General features: G+C 38.3%; 3 protein-coding genes across 21 annotated transcripts in view; 1 reads left to right on the top strand and 2 right to left on the bottom strand.

Annotated features, from left to right (window-relative positions):
- LOC124167213 (endophilin-A) overlaps nt 1–12,382 on the bottom strand; it is a 326,930-nt gene extending 314,548 nt beyond the window's left edge. For 10 of the 19 annotated variants that reach the window (XM_046545068.1, XM_046545082.1, XM_046545078.1 and 7 more), the window contains exon 1: nt 12,253–12,382. The gene's annotated coding sequence lies outside the window, so the exon portion shown is untranslated. The remainder of the gene's footprint in view (nt 1–12,252) is intronic. The other 9 variants (XM_046545083.1, XM_046545080.1, XM_046545081.1 and 6 more) reach the window with 2 other exon arrangements.
- A 133-nt stretch (nt 12,383–12,515) lies between these two features.
- Nucleotides 12,516–13,192, bottom strand: LOC124166657 (39S ribosomal protein L34, mitochondrial). The gene is made up of 2 exons (XM_046544280.1): nt 12,986–13,192; nt 12,516–12,867 (listed from the first exon to the last, which is right to left on the bottom strand). Exons 1-2 carry the CDS (start codon nt 13,018–13,020, stop codon nt 12,570–12,572), a joined length of 333 nt encoding a protein of 110 aa, XP_046400236.1. The 5' UTR covers nt 13,021–13,192; the 3' UTR covers nt 12,516–12,569.
- Nucleotides 13,193–19,813: 6,621 nt separating this feature from the next.
- On the top strand, nt 19,814–22,929 carry LOC124166687 (probable isocitrate dehydrogenase [NAD] subunit alpha, mitochondrial). The gene is made up of 6 exons (XM_046544333.1): nt 19,814–19,924; nt 20,249–20,374; nt 20,460–20,632; nt 20,709–20,972; nt 21,057–21,306; nt 22,228–22,929. The coding sequence occupies exons 1-6, from the start codon at nt 19,898–19,900 to the stop codon at nt 22,453–22,455; spliced, it is 1,068 nt and encodes a 355-aa protein (XP_046400289.1). The 5' UTR covers nt 19,814–19,897; the 3' UTR covers nt 22,456–22,929.
- Nucleotides 22,930–26,439: the final 3,510 nt, after the last annotated feature.

Raw genomic sequence — 26,439 nt, forward strand, 5'->3', positions numbered from 1 at the left:
TGGATTCATGTAAAGGCTGTTTCACACGTAATTGCATAATCTGACGCGTGTACGAAGACGCAGTCAAAAGTGCGTGGTGTAAAGCGGTGTAATGCTAGAACACATGCGAGAATGCGTGGACGTGAGATGGCAAAATATTCCCCGTTCTAATGTCGTTCATTCATTCGCGCGATTCCAAGGTATAAAGAGAAATTAATGTAGTTATAACTTGCGCAATTCCGTGCCCCATGTAAAATGGTCAAATTACATGATTTAAATAATAGATTCAGGTTTAATTTGGTGGAATTTTTCAATCATAATCATATTAGACAACCTTTCGTATTTTTCCACATTTTATTTAAACCACTCCGACCAAGGTTTCAAGGGATGCCATTCTCTAGGTGATCACTCTTGACAAATATGGTTATTGGCTAAAAACTAGATTGGTGTAAGTTAAAGTAGCAAAGTGTCGAAAAATACAGAAATTTGTGCGTTCTTCTATCATCATGAGGAACTGAATATTTTTGTAGGTCCAATTACGCACAATCATGTCATTCACGTATTATTGATTAATTTTCTGAGGGTCTAATTCAGCAAAATCATATCATACATTATTATTAAAGTATTCTACCGATTAAGGTAGGTTTCCGTGGAGTGCTTAAAAAGAATTCCGGGAGCCTCCCCTTCTATTATGCACTGCCCTCTTCAATTAACAATAAGACCTACTCCCTTTCTTACTGTCTAAAAATCCTATTCCTATCCTTTTGAGAAAAACGAATTCCTACACATGTCCGTTCTGCAAAATATCTCCCATAATTTATTCTTCCTGTCGGGCATAGAATTATATCGCAACTGGTTGTCTCAACATTAAGTACTCGATATTTTGTTGAGGGTCTGATTTAGCAAAATAATGTTATACACGTAGTATTAGATATTTTGAAGTGGGCCTCATTAAGTATGGTATGGTATTTGGAGGAGGCGACACACAGCTTGGGTCATTTGCGCCATGAGGCAAAGGTATGGAAGGAAGGGTGGAGAGAAACCCGGCGTCGGCATTACCCTGCTCTTGACGAAAGGCACCAAGGGGACCACGGCTTAACGTCCCACCCGACGGATGGAGTGTTTTGCTTGAAATGTCCTCCACTTAGCATTCAAGCAGGGATCGGGCAGTCTCTGAAAATTCTCTGCCACTGCCGGGATTTGAACCCGAGCCGACGAGGTGGGAAGCCAACACTCTAGCCACCACACCAACCCGATCCCCCCTAATTAAGTAGTATCATGTAAAACATGTAGTATTAGTGCCACGAGCAACGGGGAGAGAGACTGCATCCAAGTTGTACGACACTGGAACAATCGAAGAGCAAGAGTAGACCCGGGAGTCTGGCCGCTATAACGCTGAGGCGATGCGGGAAAACTGGGAGGTATCTTGGGGATGAGGAGGGGTGACGGAAAGGGAGGGGGTGCAGAGATGCGTGGGTGGAGAGACGCTAGTGCGGGGGCGTTGAGACATGAACGGGAGAGCGCTGATTTGAGGGGGTGGGGCGAGGAGGATAAGATACGGAAGGGTAGAATGGGGCGATGGAGGGGGGAGGAGGAAGTCCGGAGAGGGGTGGGGGACAGGAAAGGGAAGGGGAGAAGAGGAGGGGGGGGAGAGAGAGGAGGAGGAAGATAACAAGGGAGGCGGTTCCCCCGTGTCATTCAACCACCCCCCTCCCGCCCCCAAGTGAAACACTTGTCCCCTACAGCAGTCCACAGGACATTTAGAGCGGCCCTTGTTCATCCAGCAAGGATGAAAGCATCCTACGCGGCTTCCTCTGTACGTATGTAGCCGATGGAACCCTAAGCACGAATTAGGTACACGAATAATGGTGCACGCACCAAATTAGATGAACGAAACAATGACCTTTGCCTACATCGGTTTGCTTCCACTGCCAATTGTAAACGACACAGAGGAGAAATATTGAAATAAACACTTGCAATTTTTCACCATTATAAACTTTAATTCCCTACCTACTATGTTTCGATGTTACTACATCACCTTCAAGATACAAGACAGAACCATTTTTTACGTTTAAAATGATGTAGTAACATATAAACCTAGGTCGTGAATAAAAAATTATAATCGTGAAAAATTGCAAATGTTTCTTTCAATATGGAAAAATTCCACTCCACCACGCTTAGTTCTTCTGATTTTAAGAGTAGAAATAAATATTCACCACAAAAGCTTCACCTAGCGCGAACCCGAAGGTTGGTGAAAAATTTGGGAGTAAATATCACTGCCATCTAGGTATTGGCATGCATATACCTTGAGTAAAAAAACCTAACAGCAGATATGTACAAAGCGGTTACCCTAGAAGGACAACGCACTAATACTTCAAAGTAAGTTGAAATAACAACAGCCCTTCCCCTTCGTTCCCCATTCCCAGCGAGAGAGCAATTTTTGCACATCTAGGGTAATGATTCAGTATAACTTATTGAAAATTTAGACAGCTTCCGCAGGAAGAGACCTGGATATTAGGCAAAGGAGGACTTCGAATCGGTCACAAAGAACAAATCATAAAGGATGTAAAAGACATCGCGTACGTAAACAAGGCTACTTCATGGGAGATTTGAGTGAAGTTGCTCCAAAAAATTGTATTGCTCTGATGCACGCCTGAAGTAGAAGTTCTTACTAGTCATCGACTTCTGCATCTACAGCTGGAGAAAATTGCATGCTTACAATTTTTGTCAACTGCTAAAAGAATATTATAAGATTTTGACATTTGAAATTATTACCATATAAACGGTTAATTGATTCGGCATTTGTGGATGGATCATGGTATGAATTGAAAAAAGTTGTCCATTTATCGCAAAAATGATTGAATATTAAGAGGATACATTTGAATTGTTCTGATTTTTTAATAAAATACTCTTATCACATTCTCCACCAAAAACATTGACGTCCCCAGAGCTTTTTGAGTTTTACGCGTGGTAGAGCATTGGTGAAGGTGTGGTCTCATTAGTCTATTAAATGTATACCGATAATAGTGGTTAGGCTAGAGAAGGATTAAAACCGTGTTGGGACACGACTCAGAATTGGCGAGGAATGAGTTTCACGCGATGGGGAGTGCCAGGTCGACGCTGCTCCGCTCCAACCAAGCCGACTTAATGGCTATGAATATTGCAGGGGACAAGTTCGCTCAGAACACGGGAGTTTCCAAAAAAAAAGCCTCCAAAACTAAGGTCGAAGGGTTATGGATATTCATAGGTTACGGGTTGTGGAGCACCATTTACCTACTCCTCGGTTGCCATTTAAGCGTGGCGCCTACTGCGACGGCGCCAAAATATTTGAGAGAGCAGCTGAACGTAAGAGCCGTAAGTGATCGGGGCTCTTGACAGACACTTGAGAATTCGCAAAGTTAGAGATGCAAATCAAGCGCTCGAGCAGTTAATATCACTCAAACTATCGAGTAACGTAGAAAAGGATGGTGTTCACGGACTCGACAATTTGCAATATAGAGCATTGGATTTCTATCGAAGAGCCTACGAAAGTTGCTGATCCGAAGCCCTAAGAATCAAGTCACTGAAAATGGGTTGCATTAGCAAATAAAACCACAAAAAAATTACAGCGAGACGCATTTTAGTACATGAAACGATAGATCGATGAAGTTAATGGACGAGGAGGAATAAGGTAAAAATTGAGAAATATTGAAGTCCATAAGACCAGAGAAGGTGATTCAATCGATGTGACCTTGCAAGAAGTATTCGTGGTCTGGCAGATAAGAAGATACTTATTGAAAGATAGCTATTTTTTAGGAATAGCACTATCTAGTGGTATTTCCGCCCTTACTTATCCTGACGATCGACGCTATGTAACCTATGAATGCGAAAACTTAAGGACTATAAAAAAAACACTTCCACTTGAAAAAATAAAAACGAGCAATTTCGAATGTTTTCTCATTACTCAGCAATTAACATATTTTTTAATATTTTATTCGCGTCGCATGACTATTGGTTCACGAAGAGAAAGCCTATCATACTCTCATTCAAGACGTAGTGCTAAAGCTCGTTCATCTGCTTCCAATTTCAGTTTTTTCCACACACTAGAGCGATGGGGTAAATAAATATAACGATACAAATTTGGTTTGAAACCAGCATCAATTTGAAACTAATCGAGATTGTATCAGAGCTTTTTTTCAGTCCAATAAATCATTTTCCCTTTCTCCGTTATAAACATGAATGGCTTTTAAGATAGGGGTCTTTCAGTACGGGATCGACGCTACCCAATGAATCGTTTACCCATAGAAGGAAAAGTAAATTGGACTAAAGCTCACATGATCCAAAGACCGGGAATTTGACGAAATCATTGGCATTAACACTGCACAATGGACTGACAGTCCCGCAGACACACTGGTAAGCAGCACGTAATCCTCATATGCACCAAAGAGAGAGAGAGAATTATTCACAAAAAATGCGGTACAGACACAGCTATCACACAGCTCCCAGCGAAACAGCTTTTGAAAAGCAATAATTACAAAGAGGCGTAATTAACCCATGCAATACGGTAAATACGAACTGCTTAATCAGAATTCAACGAATTAAATTGGTGGCTACTCTTGATTCACGAGTCTGTGTTCGCACTAATTCATAGAAACTGCATAGGCAAGAGAATGCACATTCCACTTATGAATAGGAGAGAGCCAAGAGTAAAATATGATTAACGGTTTAAATGGTGGTTTGAAGAGTAGAGCTTACCCGCGACCACACGCTGAGCCCGAGAACGAATACATGTGGCGTGAATTTATAAAAAAAAATCAGGGTTGGCAGCCCACCAGAATTCATATCATAGACACAAATTCTTTCTCTAAATTCGCAAGCACTGATAATTTAGTAAGAGTCAAGATACTTCCAGCAACACCTGAAACCGGAGGACTAATTTTCACCAACCCTTAGCCGTATTTCTATCCATATGGCTACTATTTAGAGTTCGTAAGCGATGCATTCAATTCTAGGGATATGGGGGAACATAGTGAATGGCTAGGATGGGACGTTCGTTTTGTTTTGTGTATTACGGAGCCTCAATCATTTAATTTCATATTAATAACTTTCATAAAAAAATAAAGAGATAAGATAATTTCGTTATACTGTTGGATCTTGTTTTTAATCTCAAACAAATCCCTCGAGTCATCGCGGAAAATTATAGCGTGCAACGATCAGTTTTCCACCATCATTGAAAATTTTCAAGTCTTATTCTAATTGTTATATGGTGCATAAATTATTGTGCTAAAATGTTCATGTTATGCATAAATTTAGCAGCCGTAAATGAAATCATTGAGGAAGGCTATAACGGAAAAATTCGCGAATGAACCGTCATGCGCATGATCATTCAGTGAAAATTAGAACATGTTCTATTTTGCTCGCATGATCCCGTGAATAACTTACGTGACCATTCAGCATGATCATTCGCATGTTACTTCACCGTGTACAGCGACCTTATGGAATGGTTTCCTCCATCATTGAAATGTTTCAAGTTTTATTCTAATTTTTATATTGTGGGCATAAATTTCGCACGCGCAAAGGAGAGCAGGTAGGACAATTAAGGGAATATATATCGCAGGAGCTGTCGATTGTAAGGAATGGAAAAAATTATCGCGTGATTTAGGATTTATATTCGAATGAAAGAGCACGGAAAACTGGAAGGAAGGAAAGTAGGTAAAGAGAGGAAAGAGGAAGACCACTGCGACGAATACTCCGAGCCCTGAAGCGGGGATATATTTGCCAAACAGATATCCTATCTCTCCCCTCCTCAACTGCGCCCTGTTTCTCCAGACTGGGACTTCTTGGCGCCGGAGTTTACTGTCCTCGCTACACGCATTCCTCTGACCCCACACCATCGTCGCACCCCCTTCCTCTCCGACGCCATTCCGGAAAACCCCTCCTCCAGACTCCCAGAACGGCATCTCCGCGATACCCTTGTGCAAGCAGGGTACGGAATGAAGGGGAAGGGGGTGAGATGGAGAAGGAGGAGAGAGACGTTATGTGGCATGGTGAAGAGGAAGGCTATAAATTGTGTCACGTAACTGAATCTCGGAACGGCCGGAGACAGGGTATAACGCATGGGATGAGAGAGAGGACCTGGGAAAGCAAAAATCGACGTCTATCTACGGATTACTCCGAAATCCGACTAAATAGGCGTTTGGCGGAGGGTGTAAGTCAACACTTACTAGCATCTCTGATGTAAAAATTTCTGCTCAGTTTTTTTCTCGATGGTAATACGCACACATTTTCGAAATTGTAAGTGATAACTTCAGGCTTGACTCCGTGAAATCTCTCCTTGCTGGAAATAAAAGAATAAAACTTTGTAAGGTTCACTTGTATATTTAAATGGGCACGACCCGGGTTTCGTAACGTAGTTACATCTTCAGGTGACTGATTATTATCAGTATGGTAAAGACCTGAAGATATAACTACGTTACGAAACCCGGGTAGTGCCCATTTAAATATACAAGTGAACCTTATAAAGTTTTATTCTTTTATTTCTATACATTTCCGATTCAAGTAAATGTAGACAACAGTTTTCTCTTAAAACCCTTAAAATTTCAAGATGACAGCATTAGTTTTCAAAAATGCAATACTTGGAAAAAAGACGTAATATGACCGGGTAAGCGTGAGGTGATGCGGCCTCTTAAGGTTTCCATTTTGATTGTTTTGACTCAGGTGTATTTTTTTGCATCGGCAACGTATCTCTCTTATTTTATCGTTTCTAGCGTTGCAGAAATCTTTTCTACTGTAGGTCCTGCCTTCATACATCTTAAATAGGAGACTCATTATACTATTACAAGCTAGTTAGCGAACTATGACACTTGACTTCACGTTTTCGGCATAAAATATGACTTATGTTATGGACGTATTGCACTGTAAATTTATTCGTGCCACCTCTTAAGTGGACCCTAGCATACGGAGCATTGCATCGCGCAAAGGTCCAAATTGTTTGAACGAATGAGCGTAAAAGAAAACTGTTCTAAATACCTTCCGACCAGGACACAGATCAAGTTCATTTGTTTGTAAACTATCATTCACCGCGTATGACGGCATTTAAAATGCATTCGTAATATGCCGCCATCTATTTCAATGCGAACTACTCGCTACACCAATCTTTGAACCCACGAAAAAATAAATACATCCAGCAAAAAAATTTAAATTATGATAAGCATCAGCTTTACTAAGAATGATATCTCACAAATAGGTTTCAACTCCTACCGATTTCCCTCAGATCGTGTTAGCATACAACAGATGATTTCATCCATCATAATAATTAAGGAAGAGATAAGTTATTCCATAACGAGATGAATTCCATACATCGGATCATTAAAATTGCCATGCTCTACTACAAACTAAAGCGTCTGGAATCTCCCAAAAACTTCCCAAAAGCGAAGCATCCTCACCGATCCCACCTTCCCTTTTCGGAAATCTATCTAAAACAAACTCCGCCTGTTTAGACAGTTGTTTTTACTGGTAAAATTGAATACCTAAATCGATGAAATGGATCAAATTAAAATCAACGCAATCCACGAGTATTTAGAGACGCGTGTTATCCGACAAAGTCTCCTTTACAACCAAACTTAGAGACAAGGCAAATATACCTATTTTTTTCCAAAATTTAAGCTCCAAGGCTTAAAAACCTGGTCGGGTACACGACATAATTACATTGGCTTCATATATCGATATGAATGAGACTGAGTCAGCACAGACGCTGAAAGAAATGCGCACACTACTTGTAAGTTAGGCAAAGATATGAATGCGCTTTTCACCTCAATTTACCCTTCTTATCTTTTTATCTCCCAGTACAGCCCTGGTGGAATGCTAATTAAATTAAGTGGTATAAGTTTGCAACAACGGATAAACTTGAGAGCAAAATAATTTGTTTCGCTTTTTCAGCTCTCTCCAAGTCCTAATTAACCCAATTAAAATCCTCTTATGGCCCAATTTTTTCTAGCTGACCTAAATACGCCGAATTCTGAAAAGCCTCGAGGTTACGGTACTCGGATTCGCCGCACTCGACGGAATTAAAAAGTAAATTGTACGTCTTCTTCGAGTGTTCCATAAGTCATAAGTCACTAGTCGAAGGCACGATCGACGATAAGGCGGCTGCAGAGCAAGTTTCACAGATAAAGGCTAACGCCCCCACCTCTTCTGCGAAGAATTTCTGCTGGTTCACGCCTAACGCGACATCGTAAAAAGACCGGAGCATATATTTTTCAAAAATATATTTTTCCACCTAAAATTTTCCAAGCATCGCCTCACAAGGGAAACTATCGGATATCAAAATCTAAGGAATGAAAATATTCACAGATATCCTGGATATTCTGCTAACAGGATATTGGATACTGTATTAAGTCAGGATATTGGATATTCTTTAAACGCCACCATCCTAATGATCTAATACTACGCTTTTTACTCACGACTATTTATGACAGAGTATGATTTAAAAAACAACAAAATAATTCCAAACGCCACAAATCCTTGCGATACAATTCTAACGCTCGCTGCCACTCGATGGACACTAGCTCGCAAAAAAACGGATTAATATATGTTGACATTCAAATTTTCCCGTTTTGACATATGCACAGGGAGTGAAAATCCACGATTAGAAAATCAGCAAATTCCCGATGACACCGCAAAGACAGAGAGATCTGAGAAAACAACTTTCTTGCAGATGAAAGAATAAGCGATGACGTTGGGAAGCAATTTATAAGGACTTACATTTAAAGCATACTTTATTGTGGTAATGAGGCATGTGCGATGACATCAGCGGAGAAATCAAGGTTGCAACCTTTCGAAATGTGAGAAGGCTATGGAAGAACGATGACGATCAAATGGATGTATGGCGTGAGTATTGCGGAAGTTCTAAGAAGAGGAGAAGATAAGAGAAGCTTTATGAAAACATTGGGTAGAAGAAGGGACAACTTAATCAAAGGATAGGTGGAAGGTATGAACTGCAGAGGTAGGCCTCGGATGAAATAGATGAAGGACTTAAAGTAGAAGATTGACGTAGGTATTCGAAAATTTACCGATAGGAAATCTGAGCGGGAGTCTGCGTCATACTAATCATAGGAAAGGCCGGCTGAAGGGCCGGGCAATCCGGGCGGTTGCCCAGGGCGATCAAACGCCCAAATAGCAAAAAAAAAAAATTATTTTCTGATTTTAAAAATTTATATTTTGTATACAAATTTTTTGAGTGAATTTATTTCAACAAACTTTAAAAGTTTACTCTAATGCAAAAAACACACCGTTTAATTGGGTAGGGATTCCATTCCAAACCCGCCGGTAGGGGAGCGAAATGACAGCAGTTTGCCCGGGTAACTATTACGTCAAGAGCCGGCCCAGATCATAGGATTGATGACAGTAATATACACATAATAAAGATTCCTGCCACTCCACCGGTTAGCAATTCTTAGTAAGAATTCAATAAGTTTTTCATCCCCAATGCTAACGAGGCCATGAGTTCGGCTTCGTAATGTCAACTCACACACGAAAAAATATAAGCACTGAATCTGAGCGGACCGAGATAGACACGGGGCCATTTCACCGATTTATACCGTAGAATATATCGAAAACTGTCATCCAAAAGATATGACTTAGGTACACACTATACGGCGACAGCTGGTAAAACAAAGGAATTCAAACTAAGAATGAGATGTAGCGAGCACCTAGAGGGCAGTTGTGACTTGATGACCCAATGACCGACTTTCGTTCGCTAAACATCTCTGGCTACAATTCTGTCCGCTCAAATAAAGAATAGCATCGGCAGAGTAGCCTTGATATCATTCTTCGACTGTAATAGCCTACAGAACCCATCAGATTTTAACCCTCTTCAGTGCAACTTCAGAACAATCTACGGGCGGCTAACTCAGTAAACCAAGAGCGGCATTCAACGGAGTATGGTGGTCGTACGCTAGGGTTGCTGCGAAATTACCGTCAACTCGCGGCATAGAACGAAGGATTCAAAATACATGCCAGTCGCCTTTATTGATGGAATCCACACCTGTAGTACTTGTGCGGGATTCTGACGGAACTTTCGCGAACCTCACAGCTTTGATTAAGGCAACACCTCGACCTGCTAGTTTCCACTGAATTGACAGTCTAAAAAAAGAATCCTTATACTAATGGGTCTGATAACAAAACGATAAACGATTACGCAAATTCTCCGAAAACCACAGGAAATTTTGAAAAATAAAGGTTAGTCTCCTCATTACAAAGGGCCCGAATGGAAATGGGGCAATTATTTTACGAGCTATGATTGGTCATCGAGGTCAGTTGTTCCGCAATAAAAAACGTTTCCATTGAAGAAACCTCCCAAAAACAACAACGTACAATCAAATTGTAAAGCGGGAGTATTGTAATAATGAAGCAATTTTCTATCTGTAACACGATTTAACAATCAACTGATATTTTTTTGCAAAACCTATGGAAGCAAGTACTTCGAGCCGGTCAATAAGTAATTGGGGGTAAGAAGTACGAACTATAGAAGTGGGGACGAACTGGCGAATAATATGAAGAAATGGAGATCTGCAGTACACCAACCAAAGGATTATAAGTTTAAGTACTTGAATTATAACTGACTCGCTTAAATTGTTTCTTAAAAAGGAAGAATAATTAAGAAACCAAAATTACGCTTGCATCAAAGGTTTTAATCATATCAACTACCCCAGAATTTATCACGAATTTTTTTCATGAAATCTACTTGCATAAAAGTAAGCCAGACCTAATTAGGTTCCCAAAGTAGCGAGAATAACACCATCTAGTATAATTGCTGCTCCTTAACAATCAACATCAATACTTCCGTTCCATGGCACGAAAAAGATATTCTTACAAAAAGCAGCCTATATGTAAACGCAAATGAACACAGCAAACCTATCAGAAATTATATTTTCCTTATTCAAGAAAGAATTTATTACCATTGCTTCTCATTTTCCAGTGGGATTTATTAGATTTCCGCTTATTCACACTTACAAGACATATGAACTAGAATTAGATCCAAAAGACACTAAACGGTCAAAATCATACCTATTGACAGTCACTTTCTTCTGATTTTGCAACAATTTTCATTTATCATTCACAGGGCATTGAGGTAAAATCACAAAGGAAAATTTTAAGGATGCATTAACTTTTACCAATCGCCGAAATATGAAATCAGCGCACGCCCGAAGACGAAATTCCTTTCTAATCGCAAGAAATTGTTTTGGCAGGATGCGGCATGACACGAATCAGAATTGCACACAGCTATAGCAACTTTAGCACAAATCTAGATGTCAAAACAGCTGGCTCGCCGAGCAACGTTTAACGGTGACCCTTGATCACATACAACATATCACACGCAGAGGGATTGCGACAAAAATAGGCCCCTAACGATGTCGATAAACTACGTCTAACAAGAAATTGAGATTGATTTCACATTTCACCAGTAGTATAGACTTATAGGAAATAACTAGCTCCAGACAGCCAACTCGTAATATTAACCAGCACTCGGATGTTTCTCATAACTGCTTCGGTTAGGCGGGAACTCATTATACGCTCGTTACAGATGCTGAATGGATCAACTTATCCTCCTTCATAGTTGAATAAATAAGCCAACATTTTTAGTAGCAACTCAATTAAGCATTACCTCGTACATGAAACATTTAATGAACAACTAGCTAGAGTAAATACGAGAGATCTTTAGGGCAGAACTTACACGCCATTACAAGAGTTGCTCAGGAAAAGTTGGATTTGTTAATGGGGGTTCACAATGACACGAACCATACGATATCACCCGAATGATCAATGACAAAAGGATCGATGGTATTAATTCCCTCAACGTAACAAATTCATTCAGTCAAATACAAACATAGCGACCGTGGTCATGAACCTGCAGTGGGATGGATAAGTAGACAAAACTTGCGATATAATTATCATTAATTTAAAGAAGCATTATAATTACTACAATCTGATTTTAATACATAAAAGACCAGAGAAACGACATATTAATTCATGAGTGTGCTTAGTCAATATTGGGTAATGACCACATACGACGTGGAGGTAAAGTACAAACTCATGAAACTCGATTGGCATATTTCTGCATGCCAGGAATTGCAAGATTAAATTCACAAACCCATATCCACAATCTACAAAACAAATCACTCGCATCCAGAGGCCAAAATTTCTGCTCCGAAAGAGAGGTTTCTATGAATTATAATGCCACCGTATTGGAACCCAAAGATACATGTGAATACTACAAAAAATACTGTTACTCACATAGAACAGAAGAATTCCTGGAGAGCTGCCGACTATTTATCCCACAGCACCATAAGAAAATACATTAGAGGCAGAAAAGTACCGATACGACGAACCACTTCCTACCACCGAGATTCAACGTTATTCGGATCGCCAGTTGTTTTTCTATCGCTTCCCTAAGAAGCCGCCGCTGGCGCTACTAACAAAGCAAGTGGCGACATCTAGCAGTCAAATTTAAAAGAGGTTAAGGACTGAAAGTTATGAAAGAAATTGAAAACAACATGTATAAGCTATAACTTTAATAATAAAGATACATACAGATAAAGTTAACACAAAAGTTAGTGAGACAGAACATGCCTTCCCTTCAGCATTCTTTTCATTAGTATTTTTCTCCCTGATTCGGTGGCCATTCGTTTATGCCATCCATGACGAGTCACCCTCTTGCGTTCATCCGGCTTGGGGAAGTGTATTCTAATATTGTTCCGGACAGATGTGATTCCGAAGCAATTGATAACTTTGGAGAACAAACTAGGGGCACCAGGTACTTGCAAAACAGTGTTGCCACCACTCAGTCCATGGACCTGGCTTTTCACAATACAATGCAGGCCTCTAGAAGTTACCAAGTCACAAAATATCCTGCGGATCATATTGAACCAAAGTGAGTACAATAATTAAAAGTACAGTTTAACACTTATACAGCAAGGAATACGATTGCATCAAAGCAAGACTTACTCTGTGCAAAACAGGCACTTACTTTGGCTTCAGCAAACTGGAAAGGAGATGAGCCATTTTCTTGGACAAGGTTCATAAAATTTTAAAACGCTATAAATTAATATACTCCACACGGTGCTTATGCTCCCTTTGAGGTTACCTCTTTTATGCTATTCCCAGTGTCCCCAGTGTACATAAGACAAAAAACAAATCGCAGAAATCACGAATTGATATTACGTTACTCAGCTGTTGTTTTAGTATTTCATGTCTACAGTAGATGTCACTTCGACTCAGGCAATTTAGTAAGGAGGGAAATTTGATATTCAATTAAAGTAGTAGTTATAATCCGCAACTATATTAAAATGGTAAACATATGTGGGTACTAATGCATTTTTTCATAGTTAATTTTTTTTCATTTCATAATGTACAATTTCACTTCAACTATGCAAAATGTTTCTGATAAAGACGAATGCATCACTCCTTTCATCTAAATTTATCATAAACTATGATGCTGGTTTCGACCCACAGCGGAAATAATCAGGTGCAAAATTTACTTATTTTCCTCCTTTATAAAGGATTCCCCAGATTATGTATATAATATATATATTTATTTATTTATTGCTTTTAAGCCTTTGGTATTAAGGATGATTAGTTATGTTGTATGGGAACATGGAAATGACTCCCACATCAGCACATGTGGCTTAAATTGAGGCTGTAAAGACAGGGAAGAGGAGGGAAAATGACACATGCTCAGAATGTGATCTTAAGTGAAATCTTTTTCCCCTTGGAAATTTTTCTTTATATAATAACATTCTAAATCTTGCTGTTAACTTTTACAGTTTAAAAAAATGACATTGCCACATTCATTTATGGGAAACTAAATCAACAAAGAAAAACAATATGATTAGCATGTAAATAACGCGTGAAAATTCCACTGAGGGAAAAAAAATTCTCATGACCAGCATTGCAACTGGAATACCCTGAATTTATTTGAATCAGTTGTTTTACAAATTGAGTGGTAAAAGCATCTTTATCCTCCACTGAGATTTGGAAGCATTACAATGCATCCCTGAAGCTTAAGTGATGGAGTATGTGGCACTATAGGGAACTTGCATATATTTCAGATATAATCAATAGCCCCAAAATTGTATAAAAATATATGTTTGCATACCTAGGTGAAAGTTTTTTTTATTATTTTTTGATGTGGTTTGCGATATTTAATGCATCAAAGTTCACGAGAATTTTCAAATGCAAGTGAGAAGCGAAAACGCCCGATGATTGGCTGGTAGAAAAGTGACGTCATAGTTCAGTACGAGGAGGCACGGCCATAGTAGAGGTTGCATACTTGGATACATGCGACGGCGTGGTTATGATTCATTAATTGAAGTGCAGACGTATCAGAGTTGTTCATTGTGACTTCAGGGCTATTATTTGATCTATTTCTCCTCCATTGAAAGCGATAGATTGCGTAAAGATGAAGGAATATGGTTATTCTTAGGCTGATCCTAGCAAGCTTCCTGTTACTGATTCCTTCATGATAACAGGGTATTTTAGTGAAACTGTAGACTTCGTCGGCGCCGAAAGTCGATGCCGAGAAACAGAATGTTTTGAAATAATATCCAGCTTATTGAGTTTATTAAATTATTGCTCATTTAATGGTAATCCCCTTCCTAAATTTTCTCCTTCTTCAACTACGCATATGACCTTTATTTGTGCATCCATTTATGAACCCTGCTCTTCTCCTCCCTTAACCACTCACATAACATCCTTCCACCTGAACGGGTGTCCATTAACTACGTGAGGTGATTTTTAGTGATTTTTGGACCCTTACACCCCCTTGTAGTGAGATATTTTGAGATTTGGCTCGACCCACACCCCCTCCCTCTAATCTCATGAGATTGTTCAAAATGAGCATTTTCAGTATAAATAAATTAATATATATGCTTCATTGCGTTGGATTTATTAAAAACATCAATTTGTTTATTTTTTTAAGATAAGTTATGATCAGTAACTTTTTAAGATCATAGTCAAGAATCACAGTTCACACATCCAAATTCTATATCCCCCTTAGTACCCCACATAGATCTGCCACAGCTCACAGGTATGGCAATAGAAAATAAACGAAAGTCAAAACCAGCAGAATTTCAATAGTTTCATTCCCGGGAGCGAAATGTAGGAAGAAACTGAATGGTTTCAAACCTGGGGAGCTAAACTCAGGGTCGAAATGAAATTGGAGTCAAAACATCTTCGGGTCGAAACTAAAATAAAACTCTGGTAAACACAGATAATGTTTCGCAATGGAAGGACCATGTGCTTCACCTTCGAACGGTTTAGTTTCAACCCACACACTGAGTACGAAGTATGGTTGAATGAAATAGAGGTTCAGTCTACTCCCATTATAGACGTATGGGGCACTCATATTTCAACCACTACCACGGTGAACACAAACTGGCCATTCTAATTTTCAGCTAAATGTTTAAAACTCTCCACACCAGTGATGCTGACTTCACGGGTCCTGAGGGGGCCCGAGCCCCCACAAAATTTCGTTCTGGGTGTGAGGAAAAAATGTGTCAGGTTTTTCGATTTTCCCCGGAGTGTCCAGATATCAAGATTCGAGTTATCAGGGGTCTAATGTTGATCATATAACTCTTCTACAGTGCTTAGAATACTTAAAAGTCTCTACTTATCAAATTTCTCTGGGTAGATCCCCGGTTTGGGGCCCCCCCAATATTTTTTGTAAGTCGTCAACCCTGCTCCACAGTGTGTCAAATGTAATGGGTTGAAATTCATATCCCCCTCCACTCAACTTTTGGGACCGAAACTAAACGAAGAGCAGTAGAGTTTTGATTAATTTAGTTTCGTTCCCGGGAGTAAAGTTTCGTCCCGGGTCGAAACTTAATTCCTTGGTGATTTTAATTTCGTTCAAGAACGAAACGAAACCCAGGCCTCTTATTTTCATTTCCCTCCAGGTCAAAACGAAACGTTTTTCGTTTTGTTTTACTTGACAGTCTTGGCCATCCAGTGCCAGTCTGATGAGGCTTATGTCAGCCAATTGGAGAGCAATAATGCTTCCTGTGATCGATGCTCAATCTAGCAGAGTGGTCACAATCACAGAGGGTGTAATGAAAAAACTGGGTGTGGTAGAAGAAAACCAAGTACAGCTTTGAAATCATCCTACCTATTTTAGCACACATCAGCTCAAAAATTGAAATCAACGGAAAATTTGTTAAAAATTGTTCCCCGGAGTAATGTGTAGTGGGTGGGTATTAAAGATTGTGCGAATGTAAGCTGCTCATGAAATATAATGTGCTAAGCAAAATATTCTGAGCAAATGGTTGATTGAGGTTTGTACTTAGAGGCATAGGCGGATCCAGGGGGGGGGCACGGGGGCACGTGCCCCCCCCAGACCTTTTAAAATATGATAGATTTTTAATACGGTCCCATTATAATTTCGTTCGTTTTGTATAACAAGGTATCCTTGTGCCCCCCCCTGAACAAAATCCTGGATACGGCCTTGCTTGTGCCCCTCCCAGAAAGAAATCCTGGATCCGCCCCTGCTTAGAGGGGTAAGTCAACTACCATTGATTCTCTTCCTACCGAAATTGAAATTCTTCCATCTGCACTCCTTATTCATCAGCATGAGACCAGCTGACGGCTTTCTAACCCCTCTTGTGTTGGCCACCCGAAATTGGACAACTTGACCTACTATGCTAAAGGCTCTCTTCTACACCCAGTTGACACTTGCATCCTCTTCTAATTTCGTTATCAGTGATAATAATCATTTCCTGAAGAAATGAACATCACCAAGGAAATTATTGATCAGAGAGAGTTGAGTGTTGATAAAGCTATACATACATACATAGTTACTTTTGAAGGATGACATTTCATTAAGCAGTGTATACAGGGCAAGTTAACAAAGTAGGAATTTTCAGTGTGGGTTTTATTATCAACTTTTCATGGCTATTCATCCTGCACGGGAATGTGTATTAGGGAAAAAATGAATCCAGAAATCAAAAAATGCCGCTTCAAATTCAATTGGTGATGCACTTGCTGAACAAATATTTTTTAAAAATATCTTCATGTAAATTTTGGTGGCTTCTTAACAAGTATTGGGCTAATGAGTAGCTGTTTGAGGAAAAATGCAAGCTTGCCCTAATGAAAGACCCTCTTGATGGGAATGGACCCCAGCAAGGGCAGATCCAGTTTTTTTTTCGTGGGGGGGGGGGCACAATGGTCTGACAGGCAAAGGGTCTTCTCAAATTTGAGATTAAAAAACCATATGAAATATTCTCTTTATTTTAATATGAAATTTAATGATTGAGGCACCATAATACACAAACAAAACGAATGTAATGATAACAGTATTGAAAATCTTGATTATTTTTTAAGCATCTGCGGGGGGCACGTGCACCCGTGCCCCCCCTTGTTCCCCGTGCTCCTTCCATGGTTTGGCATGATAATTGCAATACATATTTATGTTCCCCAAACAACTGGAAATCCCCGCTAGACTGCTGAAACTCCTTTAAAAACAGTGAGAGAGAAAATGGAACGTTATGGTCTATATCATGTCTCCTTTCAATCGGATTGTACTCTTATAATGAATGTAGGTATTGATGGAGTGGAATGAGCTGACCAAAGCAGATGTTTACCACAATATGTTGTGGTAGATATGATCATATCTACCACAACATATTGTGGTAAATAGTGGGAACGACCACAAAAATGGTGGAAGTACATATTTGCCTCTGTTGTAATACAACCATGGTAGATTATTTCATTCTGTAGGTACATATCACAGTCAGAAATTTGCATAGGGGGGATGGTATGAAGGTTGACTATACTTATGTTTTGTTTTCAATTCACACATATCGAAAAATTATAAATTTCATTAAATCAGTTATATATGTATTTCATAGGCTCAATACTGAAAATTAAGGTCATCATTGGTATTTAGCATTATGAAATGTAGCTATATCAAAAAACGTGTCCAAGGATCAGTAGCCCTCAATACCCTCACCTCTGGCTGCATGCCTGTAAAATGAAAGTTATGTATTCATTTGAAGTCACTTATAAGCATAAGAATCACGAAGCAGAAGAGCTTCTTTTTAGTCTTAAACAAATGGATGATGAGAAAACCCTCCTCTCGTAAAATATTATGTTGCAAAAGAAGCCTCTCATTTGCTACTTATTATTTCTGACATATACATTCGCATGCATAGGTATAAGACGATTGAGTGCATGTACATATTGCAGCTCAAAGAAAAGAAGAGAACTCAACTGGACAGAATATAGAAACATCGTGGGGATGCTTCTTGTGCATCCTACCACTCTGCAAAATTGGATACCTATAGTTTCCTCTTGTAACACTAATGGGATGAAATTAACAGAATTAAATTTTTACTATATGGAAATACATAATAAAGTAAACATATTTAGGTATAGCCGTTACATTTAAACAGTTTTAAATATAAAATGGCGCTTCATTTGAAGTTTTTTTTTTCAATACCATATGTACATATATGTATGAGTATATACTCATAGATTTTGCATTACTCAGAAATAAAGGTATATTACATGGGGGAAAAGGGCATTCAAAGTTCATGTTTGATGGGGAATTTTCTGTGGACAGGTTAGGATGGAAAGGATTAAGGTGTCCATAAAAATATGCTATGTACTAGTTCGCAAGATGTAACAGGAATTTTTGAGAATCTCCTTAAAAAATTGATAACCATTTATTCATCAACATATAAATGTCATACGCTGGAGAAATAAAAAATATCATTTGAAAAATACGCTTATGATTATTACGTTATATTTATTTAAAGCAATCTTTTCTCGAGAGTTATGGGAGCTGAGATCCCACTCCCCCGCACCCATCCGTCACTGATGCACTCTTTTATTTCCTTTCAAATCGCCGCGTATAATTCACGCTTGCGCAGTAGATTGGGCTCATGTTAGCGCCACATTACGACTCTGTGTTTAAGATGCGCTAATAATATTACTAATCCTATTACTAAGGACAGACGAAAGGAATTAAGAAATATTTTTTAAGACCAAGGTCTATGTAATTTATCTCCAAACGTAGGCTTTGTGTATTTTAGATATCTATAGTATCTATAGATTCAACGTGGGGTATATATACACCGCGGGGTTCTATGGTGATTGTTTTTCTTCTCCCTTTCACTTAAAATGAAAAATTTTGTTAATGTTTAGCGATCAAAGATTAAAAGTTGATTTATTTTTCATAAGTGATCGTGAAATTAATCGAAGTTACTTCTGTTGTATATTTATTTTAACATTTTCCACTCACCGTTTATATATAGCATAGACTGCACACTGGTACCTATATATTTAATAGATCTGTCGCCTATTTGCAGGAATTACACTGTGTTAATATCGGTAAAAACTTCAATGTACATTTTTTTTATAAGTTGTAAGACGGTGCACCAAATGAAATGGGTGAAGATGGACAAAATAAATTAACCAGAGCGGAAAATCTTTAATGGGAATCTCATTTTGGTGCCATCAAGCAAAGACTCATATTCAAATTTATAACAGCCACTGCATTTTTTCCCTGTCTAACTCTGGAGATATATGGAGCCAAGAATAATTTTGAATTGTTAAAGATAATACTCTGAAAAATTTATAGGCGTGAGAGTCTATAAAGTATAAAGATGTTGCTCAAGCATTTGATATCCTAATTAATTTGTAGAAATAATGCAATGTATTATATACTATGGCTTTTAATGAAGTGATAACCGCCAACAATGATGTAATCCTTGCAAAAAAATCCTTGTAAAACTTCCTAATGTATCTATATGGGTTAAATATATTTAAAATAATATTATGCAAGTGATTGCGAGTATACGATAGCAAATGTTTCTGCCACCCTTTTCGGCTGCGTCTGCGTAGTCCTCCGGTGTCTGCAACAAAATAGGGATCTCTATTAATCAACATGGCCGCTCAATTCATCAGGAAAGTGGTAGGTCTTTCATTATTTTGAAATTTATGTTAGAATTAGCCCACAAAACGTCCTCTTTGGTTGTTTAATATTGAAAGCAAATCTCATTATGTATTAGGAAGTAGCAATTATGTATTCCATGGCTCTTTTTTGGTATGCTCATAATGGCTCACAAAATCATTCCCGGAATCGGGGGCACGGAATGAATCTCTCATTAGGTTTCACTGATTCGTGCTTTCATGTTGAGTTATATATTAATTCTCATTTAAATGTCAATTACGTTTATCTATCTTTGCATGTTATTCGTTAAAAAGTGGTCAAGTATCGAGCATGTTTAATTTTCAGGTGTCGTCCTCCCTGCCCCTCACGAGGAATTACAGCGCCGAAGTTAAGAAAGTAACCTTGATCCCTGGGGATGGCATCGGTCCTGAAATTTCTGCAGCTGTCCAAAAGATTTTTGCAGCAGCTAAAGTATTTATATATTTCTTGTCGAGAGTTAATTCTAGTTTGTATCAGTTAATTAAGTGAAACGTAGCCTACTATTTTTCTCTTATAGGTACCCATAGAATGGGAATCGGTGGATGTCACTCCTGTTAGGGGCCCAGATGGAATGTTTGGAATCCCTCAAGCAGCTATTGATTCCGTCAACAAGAATAAAGTTGGTCTCAAAGGACCTTTAATGACTCCTGTAGGGAAAGGACACCGATCCCTCAATTTAGCCTTGAGAAAGTATGTTTTCCTTTATTATTTTAATTTTGATCAACCGGAAAAGCAAATTACTATGTATATTTCAATTACTTTTCAGGGAATTTAATCTGTACGCCAATGTTCGACCCTGTAGATCATTGGAGGGGTACGAAACTCTGTACAATGATGTTAATGTCGTTACAATTCGAGAAAATACTGAGGGTGAATACTCAGGAATTGAGCATGAGATTGTTGACGGCGTAGTGCAAAGTATTAAGCTAATTACGGAAGATGCGTCGAGGCGTGTCGCAGAATTTGCCTTCAAATACACCAAGGAAAACAAGAGGTCAAAGCTAACAGCTGTGCATAAGGCAAACATTATGTAAGATTTTTCGATCCAAAAAATTAAGGCAGTTATTTGAAAAAAAACCTTAAATAGCTTATAATTCTTAATCATTCTTTCCAGGCGAATGTCAGATGGACTCTTCTTGAGATGCTGCCGTGAGGTTGCAGAGAAATACCCTGATGTCAAATTTGAGGAAAAGTACTTGGACACTGTATGCCTTAGTATGGTGCAAGATCCCTCTCAATTCGATGTACTGGTGATGCCTAACTTGTACGGTGATATCCTCTCCGATTTATGTGCTGGTCTTGTGGGAGGGCTGGGACTCACTCCTAGTGGAAATGTTGGACTCAACGGTGCCCTATTTGAGTCGGTTAGTACTCGAGTATCTCTACACTTAATACGCTAATAATTACATTTTCGAGCCTATGACCGTGCTAGTTTTCGTATTTAGTTAATCTAGTCTTATTTTATTTTTATAACCATATCGCATGTACATCTCTTTTAATCCAAGTTTACGTTTTTGAAGCCTCATATCATCAACATCAATGGTTTTTAACGTATATCTTGCTTTAAATTATGATTTTCTCTCCATAATTCTATTTGAATCTTTGGGGATGGTCCTTTTTCGAAGCTATCATAGCATCATTCTCCACCAGTTTCCCTCATTTGCTTTGCAAACATTTAATCAGATTCACAAGCTCATTGGAAATACCGTTTAAGAAATATTTTGTAATATGTACACTCACCGGAATTTTTTCACTTTTGAAATGGTTATTGGCTGTGTTTTCACTTGCTCTGTGGTATTATGTATATATGGTGTCCTAAACTTAATGGTTTATAGCTAATGCTACCCTTTTTACTAAAATAAGTCAATTTTAATCTTGCGATTTTTTTTAAATTCTGAGATGAAATAGTTTTGTGTGAATATTTTCTTAAAACTTGGTGTTACAAATTGGAAGTGTGTCGTGGTATTTTGCTTTATGTTAAGAAGTGAGACTGAAGAAATAGTTTTCCTATTAACGAGGGCTGCCAAGTAGGTTGAAATGCATTATACCTTCCTTCATGTGGAAGATAATTGTTTTCAGTAGTGTTTTAGGTACCTCCTTCATTAATCATAGTGCTAGAACTCTCGTGTAGGTTTTTTACTTAAAAAACCATGATCTCAAAGGTACTCTAAAACTTGTCTATAATAATTTCCCTGAGAATCCTGGGGAAGTACAGGAGGGGTAAGCTTTTTTATATGAATTCTTTGGCTATTGCTCATGATATGATCTAACCTTTTCCCTGGTAGGTTCATGGAACAGCCCCAGATATTGCTGGAAAAGATCTTGCCAACCCAACTGCTCTCTTACTCTCAGGAGTTATGATGCTGAGGTATATGGAGCTAAATGATTATGCTGAAAGAATACAAACGGCATGCTATGAAGTGATCAAAGAAAAAACGTACCGAACGGGTGATTTGGGTGGAAAGGCCAAGTGCTCTGAATTTACCGATGAAATATGCCGGAAGCTGACATAAGCAGAAAGAAAAAAAGAGATTACCTATTACTGTGTCAGTATAGTGACATTTTGTCAGGCTTGGAGTTACCAGTTAGGTGCTAATATCAATTATACTGAGCCAAAAGTAGTATTCCAAAAATAGAATCCAAACTTTAATTATATGTAAGGACAATAAAAAGCGTGCTGATGCCATTTTTCTGAGAGTCATGTCCTAACAAACTATCTACGTGATCGTTAAAAAAATATTTATATTTAATTAGGCCAAAGGCTGTAAGTTTTTGACCTTATCATTGATCAGATCTTCAGACTCATAAGAGAACTATTATTTATACTCATTCATATTTTTATCATTTATTGAGGCATCGATATTCAGATTTAATCTGTTTATGTTTAGGCAGTATTACTTAAAGCACATTGTGGATTGTTATTAATATGCCAAGTCTAATTTATTGTAAAAATTTATATTGCCAAATAAAAGAAAAGTGTTAATGTTGGAAGAAAATACTCATTTCCCAAAACCCATGCTTTCATCTTTTTTGTTACTTTATGTAAATAGGTGTTACAAAGAGTGCTGTATGAAATTATGTGGATGTTTTGTTATGTGTTACCAATTAACATTGTTTTATGCGTGCATAACCTTACATAATGTTGCAGGACCCCTGAAATATTGTTATCTATTACAAAGAGAAACTATAATTGTAAAGGTTCATAATTTCTCTGGTGTTGTACTTAAATGGAAAGGAGATGAATAATGAAATAAAATAACCTCATGAAAACAATCCTTTTCATAAAAAAAACTTGTTTTGGTTAATTTGAATGTAGGAGAAATTGTTATTTTAAAGGGAAGGCAAAGGAAATTTGTAAATCGTATTTGAATCGTAAAGGAGAGAGAGATTATTTGTGTGATATGATTAGAAAAGTATTTCTGATTCACTTTCTTCAATGAATTTAAAAAATTGACAAACTTAGGGTTAATGTTAAGAAAAGCATCTTGATTGATCTACCATGGAGTATTATGATCTACGTTTGGTATCATTGTGGGTATTTTATGATTTTATTTTTCTTTACAGTACTCATCACTATCAGTAAGTTCATTTTGATAGATTTGCAAATAGATTGGTAGAATTCAGACTTCTATCCTGTTTTTTGTACAAGAAACATGGTAACTGAAGAAGTTTCATCCTAAAGGATTTTTAGTAATTGGAGCTAAGGGTATATGTATGTATGTATTGTGTTTATACGCTGGAACACCTTTTTCCCAAAAGTTAAGCTAAGTTTGAGTCATCAGGGGAAAGAATCCTTCCCGTAGGGGGATATGAGGCAGGTGCCTTAAAAGTTAGGATCACGGAGGAAGGCTTTGTATGTGGGCTGAAAGTTCAGTGTGTGATCCTGACATATTATAGTAGGATTAAGAAAAATATCCCAAGTTTTTTTTGAGCTTCAACTTTAGAAAGAGGGGTATGCCTCTTACTTGAATTATTATGTGGATGTGGGCATTCATTCTACCTTTTCAATTGTCTAGGGCTTGCGACTGCTAGTCATTTAGATAAAGTACAGTCATACATGGGTGTACCCACCAAGGGGCAGGAGGGGGCAGCTGCTCCCCCCCCAGAAGCTAAAGTCTTTAACGAAAATAATATTTTTTCAAGCAAATAATTTTAAAAACTAATAAAGAGCTGTTACAGTTTTCTTAAAATGTTGGTTCACATTCACCTTTTCCATGCTAAAATCTTACCTATAACTGGAACAACCATGTCTTACCCCCCATCCCTAGTTTTTATCCTGGGTACACCCTTGCAGTCATAGAGAATGTTCCTATAATTTCTTTGACTGCCTCAGCTAGTGATCGCAAATAATGACCAGAATAAAAACCCTGTTCCAGAACAACAGTTCATGAGGAGAAGGATGGCAAGAAATTAATGTGTTTTTATTCACTATTCAGCTACGATGTGAATTCTTTACTTCTATGATCAAAAGCTATAACTTAAGTATTGTAAACTTTTTTAAATTTCTATAATTTAAATTCCTTGGCATATTTCCTCAGTGTTCATGGGAAGATAGCTTTTTCATTACATATGGATCTCCTACCTGTACCAAATCCTATTTGTCAAAGACTCCTACTAAAATACAATAGAACAGATACTGAGTGGGAATAAAGTGTCGCATCTTAAGTGATGCCACTGTCACTCAATTAAGTTTACTGAGTGTTTGTTATTCAGTGATCGACGAGGAAAATTCAAACAAGGCTCAATTTCTTTGTTGTCCAAATACATGATACATTAGTGGGTGTCTGTCTACCCATGCGTTTCTTGTGACAGCCCCAACTCCATGAAATGGGTGGTGCATTAGATGGTATCATGTTCTTAAAATACTGCATGGAATACCAAAAAAACTCTTTCTTATGAGAGAAAAAGACAGTCGACTAGCAGATTCAATGGGTTATGCATTTCAATAGTTGAGGAGGAATGACAAACTCATTGCCAAAAACTTTTTTACTTGTATTTGGAAGGATATGAGTCCTTTTAATTGCAGTAGACTCCAGGCAAGAGGGGAAAAGAAGTACCTAGGCTTAATTAAGGCAGGATTAATGACAGCTGAAATATCTGGGGCAATATGGGTTCAAATAGACGTACAGTTAGCTACTGACAGAAACAGGTTACAAAATTAGAGGAGGGAGACTACTATGGGAGCAGAAACTGTCCTCAAGTCTGAATAAATAAATGACGCCAAAGGGACTCAGCAAAACTAATTACATCAATTCTTTTCCTATTCAATTCTCCCTTGCTTTCAACTTAATTTTTAATAAATCTGAAAAGCATTTATTTCAGTTATAACGAAAAAAAGTACCCCCTTTTTTTAGAGGGTTTGAGTACTTTTTCTTGTATAATAAATGTAAAGTCAAATATTTCACCCAGTAGGATATGTTCAGTTGAAATAGAGTAGTGGTGGGCTGGATGAAGCAACTTGCATCCATGGTAGAGTCATCAAAAGTAGGGTATACATCATTCACTTGCCCTTGATTCCAGCCCAGTGAGAAATGGGTGGTGGAATCCACGTGGAACCCACGTGGAGAATTAACGTGGATACCACGTGTTTTTGGTCGTGGAATCAACGTGGAACCCACGTGGAAATTTGGTGGAAAAATTAAAACAGCAGTTGGTGCTGTCCTAAAACCATTAAAACCTCAACCACTCTATATCTAAACCTTCTATATATGTGTCTACGATTTTTCATGTGCTCTCATGGCTGCCTTTCCACGAATTATATAAAAATAGAATGTGCGATACATTTTCACATAACTAGCGTGGTTTCAGGATGATAAATGACGCAATGTCACCAGAGAGTTAAGTTCCACAAATTAGAAATTCTGTTTAACATTTTATGATAATCACCACAAATCCACTTGAAATCAACGTGGATTCCACGTGGGTCCAACCACTCAATATCCACCACCACCAAATATCCACCACTCAACGTGGATTCCACGTGGGTTCCACGACCCATTTCTCACTGGGAGGGGCGCAGCTAGGAATTAAGGCTGGGGGGGGGTTTAGGTGCAACTAATACTGGGGTGTGTGTGGGTATGGAATACCCACCAGGATACGCAGTATGTGAGAGATGTTTTATTAATCCTTACACTATTATATTTGTAATATCAATCCAACTAAGTAAAATGGATTTAACTTAAAAATTTCTCTGAGCTCCGGGAGGGGGGGGGGGGTTTATCTCCCAAATACCCCCCTCGCTGTGCCACTGCTTGATTATGTTGAAAATTTTTTACCCCACAATTTCGGGAAGGACTGAAAAAATGCTTGAAAAAGTATCCAAATGTCCACTTTTCCCAACATAAGAAATGTGAAACTTCGATACCCTTAATAGGTACCCTCTATTAGGAGCCCAATGTGACCCTATTCCTCTATGTTGACTACTCTGTCATTTGGGATGGAGTCACTCCCCCATACTGCAGTCATGGGATTTTCTATGATGCGTCATACTCAACTCA

The sequence above is a fragment of the Ischnura elegans genome, chromosome 10, assembly GCF_921293095.1.
Source record: "Ischnura elegans chromosome 10, ioIscEleg1.1, whole genome shotgun sequence".
In the NCBI taxonomy this organism is placed as follows: domain Eukaryota; kingdom Metazoa; phylum Arthropoda; class Insecta; order Odonata; family Coenagrionidae; genus Ischnura; species Ischnura elegans.